At 36.7% G+C, this 9,675-nt stretch overlaps 1 protein-coding gene across 1 annotated transcript in view; it reads left to right on the forward strand.

Moving 5' to 3' along the window:
• LOC114464423 (guanine nucleotide-binding protein G(o) subunit alpha) overlaps positions 1-8,477 on the forward strand; it is a 125,367-nt gene extending 116,890 nt beyond the window's left edge. Inside the window, exons 7-8 of the mRNA XM_028448593.1 lie at positions 1,417-1,570; positions 5,378-8,477. Of these exons, the coding sequence (XP_028304394.1) occupies positions 1,417-1,570; positions 5,378-5,565 (342 nt within the window). The 3' untranslated portion in view covers positions 5,566-8,477. The remainder of the gene's footprint in view (positions 1-1,416; positions 1,571-5,377) is intronic.
• The last annotated feature ends 1,198 nt before the right edge of the window (positions 8,478-9,675 follow it).

Genomic DNA, 9,675 nt, shown 5'->3' on the forward strand with positions numbered 1-9,675 from the left:
ATCAGTAATGTGACCTATGCGTTGCTTCTTCTTTTGTCCGGCAGTAAAAGTCCACCCCTGTCTGTGGGTCCACTCTGTGTGGTGAGCTTAAAACATGAAGCTGTCGTCCATAGTTTTCCTTAAATATCCAAATATCTCAAATATCGCACACATTTCATTTTAAAACAGAAAAACATTTAGGTTTTAAATCACGAAAAAACAAAACAACCACACCGTTTTCTTTGTTATTTTGATTTGGTTTTAAAGCGAAATAACCACAGAACGAACAGTACACTGATTAAGATGAGACCTCTACTGCCATAGTGTCTTAGTGAGAATAGCTCTGGTCTATGACTGATGGCCCTGTGGTTACCTGAAAGACTGGTCCTGTTGTGCCCTGCTGTGTGAACCTAGTAACCCTGAACTGGATGGATGGATGGATGGATGGATGGATGGATGGATGGATGGATGGATGAATGGATGGACTAAAAGAAAATTATTTTATTTAGTTAGTGTCACATTGTGTCTCAGCAACAACAAAACTACAGCCGCTGCCTTCAAAGAACGCCTCTGATTTCCTCAGGGCTAAAGTTTTCTATTAAAATGAGCTGCTTCGTCGCTTATTCTTCACATTATAAAATGCAGACTTTCTTTTGAATGCATTTGAATAATGCCGTAATATTGCCTTTCCACTCGACCTGGCCATTTGATGTAGTGAGCACTAAAGCCTCTGTGGAGCCAATGAGTGAGAGGACACATGACTGCAATGATCCTCTGTAAAATCAGACAGACAGGCGTGCACGTGAAGGTCCTCCCACACACTTTTCTCTTCTCTTTGCACTCCTTTAATCCTTCACTCTTTACGTTACTGTGTTTTCTATTTCTATGCTTTGCACAGGTTGGAGAGTTTTGTGTATTTAAGTGTCTGAATGTGTGCACACAGATGCTTCATTTCAGATTGCACTGTGGATTGAAATGTATTTGCTGTTCTCAGTAATATTTATTATTATGTTGTATTTATACATGAGATCGTAATAATAAAGAAACTCATGAGTAACTGGATGTGAGTAATTTTTTTCTTCTTCTCTGTAATCCATTGATTTGATGTTTCTCTGTACGTTTGTTTGCTTGAAAATTGAATGTAAATGTTTGAACTGCAATTCACAATTTGTTTCATATTTCATTCAAATATGTATTTATTGTTACGGTAGAAAGAGTACGTCTTGTACTTTTATGAGCGTATGCTGCCTACAATAAACTTTACAAATCTTTTGAAAAAAAAAGATTGGCGTCTGATTTCTATAAATAAAATAAAAAAATAATAATAATACGTTTTTTTTTCCTCGAATTGCTCTTAATTTCTATCTGCTCCTTTAATCCCACCCACTTCCCTCTTTCACCACTTTTTCCCATCCCCTCTTTCTTCGTCCTCTACAGAATCGCATGCACGAGTCATTGATGCTGTTCGACTCCATCTGCAACAATAAGTTCTTCATCGACACCTCCATCATCCTCTTCCTCAACAAGAAGGATCTGTTTGCGGAGAAGATCAAAAAATCTGCTCTCAGCATCTGCTTCCCTGAATACACAGGTAGGGAAAACAAACGAAACGTCGCTGTTCTGCGTTTGGGGCGAGAAACGGCACTTTTTTCACATCACACCAGGAGGGTCGAGGACTGCACTGATCATGCAGACAGATGCTGCGATAACAGCTGCTTATTTTTTAGTTCTTTTCAAAACTGTCTGAGGAGATGTCGATTATTTTCCATCAACGCCACAGAATCTTTGTTACATAGACATTATGTAAAGAACATTAAGTTGCCTTGTGTTTGCAATGCTACACAGATAAATTAGCCTTGCCGTGCCGAAAACCTTTTGTAAAAGATGCATTTTGGTTGATCTTAAAGTAAATAGTGTGATACGTAATGTTTGTTTTTATATTTTTCTACCAAGTGCCCAATAGAATATGTCGACTTTTCAGGGAATCCATTTATTCAAAGAAAACCCTTTAAAACTCTAGAGAAAAAAGGTTTTTCACAATAAAATTAGTTTACCTCAGTGGTAACCGCTACATTCTAAAGGGTACCTGTGACATACCTGTCAAGTATGTAGATATAGAAAACTGCAATATTGCATGTATCGATAAATATCATATTTTGTATATAATTACTTGTTTTAGGACTCGTTGCTTTTACTTCTCAGAACAGCATGTAAAGCTCAGGTAGATGATCAATGAGTACGTCCTTACCCAGACCTTCCCCATAACAAGCTACACCACAGAACTCACTCACACGTGCTGTCCCTTACAGGAGAAAAGCCAAAAGTGGCACATATTGTGCAACTGTTTGTTCATAAATGTGTCTGTGTGGCATTTTGCATCTGCAAATTTAACCAAGACTTCTCTTTCTGCTCAGACTTCATTTGAAATAAATTTATCGAGGTTTAAATCGTATATCACCATTTTGAGAAAATATATTGAGATATGAGTTTTGGTCCATATCACCCAGCCCTAGTAGGAATGTTCACCACATTTCAATGTTAATAAAGGTCGACCTACCAGATTCTAATCACATAATTGTATTTAGTGAGTGGTTGACAAGTGGCTATTTTGTATTCCCTGTACACTTGTCTTAAAATATAAGTGATACTGGAGCTTGGTTGGGGTGGTGGGATAGCTTGTTGCGGGCGCCAGAAAATGTTCAAATCCAAAAAGTATGACCTGTGGTGAATTTTTATTGCAAACTCTATTTAAAGATCATATTTAATACTAGAGGTACGTTAGTCCAGCAAGAATGATTGAAAACCTGCTCGACCATGAGAGATGGTGTCATTGTGCCCTATACAGGTCGTAGACGGATGTTAAAGCTAAATCTGTGACCTGACAAAACAATGGCTTCGGTGTTAATTACGCCTGGACTTCAGCCACTCGACCATCAGTTTAAGGCAGGGGTCTGCAACCTTTTGCCTAATCTCGACTGGATTAAAGTCCTTCCGGAGCCGAAAAAAAAACCTTCTCATGAAAACAATACAGCGTATAAAATTCTATACAGTTAAAATAGTATCGAATAATTTTATGAGTTAATGGATTTGAAGGGCTACAAAAATAACTTGAATTTGATAACACATTATCAACTCCAACACATGCTAATTTCTTACAACATATCAAGCATGCATATTAAGCCGGTATGTTAGCAGTTAAATAAATCTTTCCCCACACAAATAAAGTCTGTATTTTTTTCCAGAATAGTCTTTTTTGTTATTTAAGTTATCTTACCAGAGATTTCAAACTGAAGGTTAGCCACAGGTGTTAGGAAAGTTAATGGTCTGTAGATGTTACAGGAGCTGAAGTAGGACGGTGGCAGAGTTACTCATTTTTAGGTTAACCAATTGTTTTATCATCATTTTATTTGAAGTTAATGTAATTAATCACCAGTACCCTCTGTAGGAAATAATTCATTTTCTTATTTTTTTAAATCGTCAGAGAGCCATTGCAAAAGGGTCAAAGAGCCACATGAGGCTCCAGAGCCGCAGGTTGCAGACCCCTAGTTTAAGGGAAAGTAAAGGCCCCTTAGGAGTAAACACAGACTTGAGCCATCAGAGCCATCATTTCATCTGGTCACCATATTTATTCACAGCACCTGTCTATGACTTGGGGCATAATTATGGCCACCGTCTCTCATGGACAAACCAGTTTTTAATCCACTCGGCTGTTTTACAAAGAATTTTTAAATCATTTTTTGATAAAGCTTGCAATTAAAATTCCCTACGTGTTTCCTTTAAAGATCAGCTTTCTTTCTTTACAACTTGGTCAAATTGATTTGTAACGCATTGTTAAATGTTAATTCAGAATGAAACTTATTAGTTAGTTTATTTCTGTCTCCAATATGTGAGCTGTTTGGTATAATTCAAACATTATAGTGTTTTATGAGCAGATTTTAAAAAAAAAGGATTAGAATTATTGAAAGAAAAAGAAAGAAAAGTTTAAAATTGACATGTTTATCTCTTACTTCCATGTTGTCGGGATTATAATACATGCCTATTTCTTTCATACTAGGCTGGTTCTTGTTGGCCCACGATTAGATCCATAAAAGTCCTGAAAAACCGATAAATTGATCATGTTTTAGTCCACACATACAGGATAGAATCCAAATATAGCTGTAGGTTTGTCACCTGCAGCACATCTGTGACGTTAATGTCCCATTCCATCAGACCAAAGATTGTATATATGTTCAAATATTGGCAGAAATGAAGACCAGCAGGTTCTGCTTGAATGTGAGTCCCACAAATATATCAGCCGGCCCAGTTTGTACTGAGATTGTGTTCACCTGCTGCCTGGTATTGCACATTACTTCTGCAGCTCCAGGAAGATTATTCCTGACATTTACTGTCGCTCATTTAAAAACTCTGCAGAGATGTAAGAGCTTTTGAAGGGATGTGTCAGTTTATTATTGTGATAGATGGCCTCGTGTTTAAAAAAGTGTAAACAAAACAAAATGTGGTCTGTTTTTAGGATTTTAGACCCATGTCAGACCTGTTTGAGGCTTAGCCCTTTAACTGTGAATTTCATTCCAAAATATCACCTTTTTTTATTATATGCAGGAAGTCACATTTTAAATGCATTAATTATGTAATTTTTTTGTTGACAATTTTTTTTAAAAGTGCCTTTTAGGCATTTTTTTACAACAGGTAATTTCAGGGAACATTGTAGTTTACCGTTCCTATTATCTGGTAATTTTTAAAAAAGAATGTAATAATGCTGTATTGGATGCGTCTTGTGTTTAGTTGTTCTTGATATACCCACAGTAAGAATGTAAGTAAAAACACTTCTATGCATCTGTCTACAGGACTCCACATCCCATAATCCAATGCATGAAACCTTTCCGACAATGTTAATAAAAGAGTGCTTACAGTGGAGATCAAAACAAACTTTCAAGCAGCAATTTCAACCTTTTATATTTTCTTTTGCGAGCAAATAATCTTTGATTTATTGATCTATGAGCCTATACATACACTATGTAGTTATCTGATTAAAAATAGCTTTAATGTCATTGAACCACCGTGTGAAATCCTTATAGCAGACATGGGCAACTGGCGGCCCGGGGGCCACATGCGACCCTCAGTCTAATTCTGTGCGGCGCCCCCCAAGACAATCCACCACTTATTGTAATTCAAGAAATTGGAAGTAACTTGTAGGCCAACATTATACATGAAATGACTAAAAACTATATAAAAAATACACAAAAAGACAAGAAACAATGACAAAAAGGAGATTGGTCGTTATTCTTAAAACATGCATGAATGTTGATAATGTGGCCCTCAGATCAGACAATCACATTTTTGTGGCCCCGCTGTGACAACAGTATAGCATCAGTGACTCTTGTTATTTGTCTCCCACCAGGGCCCAACACCTATGATGATGCAGCAGCTTACATCCAAGCACAGTTCGAGAGTAAGAACCGCTCTCCAAATAAGGAAATCTACTGTCACATGACCTGCGCCACAGATACAGGAAACATCCAGGTGGTGTTCGATGCTGTGACCGATATCATCATCGCCAACAACCTCCGAGGGTGCGGCTTGTATTGAGCACGCCCACTCCTCTTGTAAAATCTTCTCTCGCCCTCTCTCCCCTCCCGCTCTTTCCTGTCCTCCCTGAATGCCCTCCCCCCATCTCTCCCCCCCCCATTCCCATCTTTTTGACACTGCTGTGGAAATGATGGTGTCGACGACAACGATCCCGCTGATTATTTAAGGAAAAAACAAAGAAAGAAAAATGCAACTAGGTACATATTGATAATGAGGGTAATTTTAAAAAAAAGTAGGCATATAAATATATATATATAATGTTGTTTTTCTTTTTGTTTGTTTTTTGTCTCTTCTCTTCTCGCTCCTAACGCTCCTTGGCTTACTGCCAAGCAAACACTTGTTTTTGGTAGAAATCATGAAACCCTGCAGCCTTGAACAAAGTCAATGAAAGCCTCTTTTTCCTGCTCTTCTCTCTTTGACTTCATCACATGTCATTATTTTTGTCGTCGTCGTCGTTGTTGTCGTTAACAAAGCCGAGAACCTGTAATTTTCTTTTTTTTTTTTCCTGATTGTTATTTTTCTATTTTCACTTCAATGATGACTTCTTGATTATTCTTTTTTTGTTGGCCTTGTGTATATTTATTCTATCGATATCAGACTGTTCACTGGTAATTTTTTCACATTTTGCCTCACCTGAAAGCTGTATTAATGTTTTATTTTGTTCTTTTTTTTTTTTTTTTTTAGCTGTTGTAGTTATCGTGTCATAACATTTTCTGCAGGATTATGTGGAAATGTCAAAAGCACTAAAAAGGCACCAGACAGGTCAGCGAAAAGAAAAGAAAACAAAAAAAAAAGAAGAAAGAACCACAAAAAAAAGAAAAAATCAAAACACCTGAAAACTGACAAAGCTGGTTTAACTTTAGTCTTTTGTTTACATTAGCCAAGAGATTTAATAATGTTTGTTGTCACTTTTTTCTGTTGTTGTTTTTTTTATTATTAACTTGTATTATTGTATTCCCTGCCTTGTTTTCTTTAATATGGTCATTGATCCAATCAGTGGCTGTTGCCAGGGTTGACAGCCAATAGGAAGTGTGCTCTACGTCCTATCAGTGCCGTGTAACTAAGGTACTGCACTGTAGATACTAGCCATGCTTCTAGAAGCAAGTTCACCATGATATATCTCTACCTTTTTCACTGTTAACTAACATTTGCCATCAAGGAAAAACAACTCCTCATTTCTTAATGGTTATTTGATTAATTTATTGATTTGTTTATCAACTGATCACTCACTTCTATACGTAATCTTTCCCTTTCATATAAACTCCACCTTTAACTCCTCCCACCTCAATCTGACTACTGTTAATTTCTGGATTTCTTTTTAATTTCTGTATTTTTCTAAGCGTGGTGTCACCTCCTTTTCAGTAACCTTCTCCATCCTCCTTTCCTTCTCCTTCCTCCTGAGCCCCAACGCAGATAGCATGAGAAAAAAACGAAGCCTTTGTATGAAGTGATCAGCTGATTCATAACACTTATGAAATAAATAAAGCGACACACAAAAAGCCTTTTAAAATATTTTTAAAAATTGCAAAAGAGAGAAAAAAGAAAAACTAGAAAAAAAAATGTGTTGAGAAGCAGAAGAAACAGTTACTTAAGGGAAAGACAGTGGGCTTGTGAACGGGGTGGGGGAGGGGACGTGATATATATATATATATATTACATAAGGTGCAACAGTCAAAGGGTCCAAGGATTGACAGGTCATATGAGCTGCAATGAGAAAGTGTACACTCGGGGGTTTGTAGCGTCAACATTAACCCAAATTTATTTATAAAATGGTCAGGAATTCATCTTTATTACAACGCTCGCCACCAAAACCATTAAATAAAGGTATTGAAATGGTATTAAGTAATCAGGTTGGCTACCGAAATAGTGAAGATACTAGTAACTTTCCAAAACAGTTCATATTTCTTGTGTTTTGTAGCTATACAACATGTTGTTCTCGATATCTTTGATTTTTTTTTTTTTTTAAATTACCACAAATGTTTTTTCAACATACTTTGAGTTGATCAGCGAGCTGCTTGAATCACAGACCGATCCAATGTTGTTGTAATGCTCTGAACTATGCCCACATCCCTTCTCCTTTTAGCGTTTTTGCCTGTTTCCCTGCATTAAATCCGTCTTCTCACTTAAGCTTGACTCGGAAAAATTAAATATGATAATATAACGATATCTATTTTTTATGATTTCAAAGATAAAAACCATTTTTCGGGGGGGAGGAGAGCATGTTTCTCACTGCATTTAGTTAGGGATGCTGCAGGTTCGCACATCAACGCTGTATAAAGTCATGCTCCTTTTTTTTTTAGTTTGATTCACACCTTCCAGGTCTACGATGAAAAGCACAGTTCTCACACACACAGTGGATTGCACTCACACATTAAACACTAGAACACACACAACATAGGTAGATTTGGAAATTTATCAGTTCATACCCAGTCTGTGTTGCCCTCATCCATCTATTAATACATTTATCGATATAGACCTCTCTTTCTTCTTTTGAGTTTTGTTTTGTTTGTTTTTTTTAAAAAAAAAGAAACAAAGTGTATAATGACATGATGAACCTTTTTTTGGCATTCTGTTCCTGTTACCACATTTTTAATGAACTTCCTCTGTTCTGTTCTTTACCCAGTGAATGCTTTTCTCTGTGCAGCCTCTCTTTCTCTCTCTCTCTTTCTCTCTCTCTCTTTCTCTCTCTTTCTGTCTCTTTCTCTCTCTCTCTCTCTCTCTCTCTCTCTCTCTCTCTCTCTCTCTCTCTCTCTCTCTCTCTCTCTCTCTCTCTACCCCCACTCTTCTTTAGTGAATGGTTGTTATTTCATGTGGGATGTCCGTGCTGGAAAAAAACAATCGAATGTAGTGTTTACATTAAAAAAAAAAAGCCACTGTTTTCATGACTACAACAAAAAAAAAAAAAAAAAACCTGTCACTTCTTGTCTGAAAGTCATTTAAAATGTAGTGAGTGTCTGTCTATCCAGTATCCATATTTATGGAGTTATAAAACAATCCCTGTCCTCCCAACGTCTGTCCAGGCCAAAAGATAAACATTAGAAAACACAAGTAATGAGAGAGCGCAAACCTCTACCAAATGTTAAATATCCTGGTCACGTGATCCCTAGCCGAGTGTGAGCCATTTTGATGGTGAACGACTGAGCGGAACGTCATGTCGTCGCACTGTTTATCAGCCCAAAAAGTTAATTACAAGAGGAAGAAAAAGGACTTTTGGTTTTAGAATAAAAAAAATCAACCGATTTTTGATTGTTTGTTTATCCCTTTTTGACCCTGATGAAAACGGTTCCACCATCCTCTTCTCTACTTTCTATTCTGTTTCTAGCTAATGTAGGTAGGTTTTTTTAAAAAGTAGTCAACCATACCTCAAAATGCACAATCTTTTTATCATAAAGGGGCGACAGCTAAACGTTTGATTAACAATTGATTTTACGTTTAAATAAAAGAAATAAATATTTAAAAAAATCTGAAAATTGGGAGCCTGATGTGTCCGGCTAGCGACAAGCTAACATTATGTTGAATGATTGATACTGCACACAAACATTGCAGATTTCTATGGTAACAATTAGGGATGTAACGATTAATCGTAAGGCAGTTAAAAATCGATTCATAGGTATCACGGTTGATATCGATTTTCTGAAAATTGAATCGCAGTACTTTTTTTAACCAGCAGAGGGCACTATCCACAAGTGTAGGCAGCGGGCGGAGTCTGCTAATACCTTCTTTCTGGCCGCCTTCTACTCTTAAATATGTTAATAAATGATTCCTCACCCTTTTAGCACCGAAAGAATATCTGTAATATTACTTGAATATCTGTAAAAGTCACGTTTTTCTAGTAGCTCTGTCTGCTAGCATAGCTTCTCTTCTTCACTGCAAGATATCTGCATGCCAACCGACCACTGTGTTACCAGCGCCCTCTGCTGGTCCAAACAAATATGACGTAAATCTGTGTAATCACGTTTTTTTTTTTTTTTTAAAGTCCAATTGTTAAGGCACAAAATACATTTTCAGTTGCACTTTTAAAAAGAAAAAGAACTATTATGCAGTTTTGCATTGTTTATTTTAGAACCAGAATTTAAATTAATAGGCTTCTTTTTCATTTGTATTATTCCT

The sequence above is a fragment of the Gouania willdenowi genome, chromosome 6 (genome assembly GCF_900634775.1).
Source record: "Gouania willdenowi chromosome 6, fGouWil2.1, whole genome shotgun sequence".
NCBI lineage: Eukaryota > Metazoa > Chordata > Actinopteri > Blenniiformes > Gobiesocidae > Gouania > Gouania willdenowi.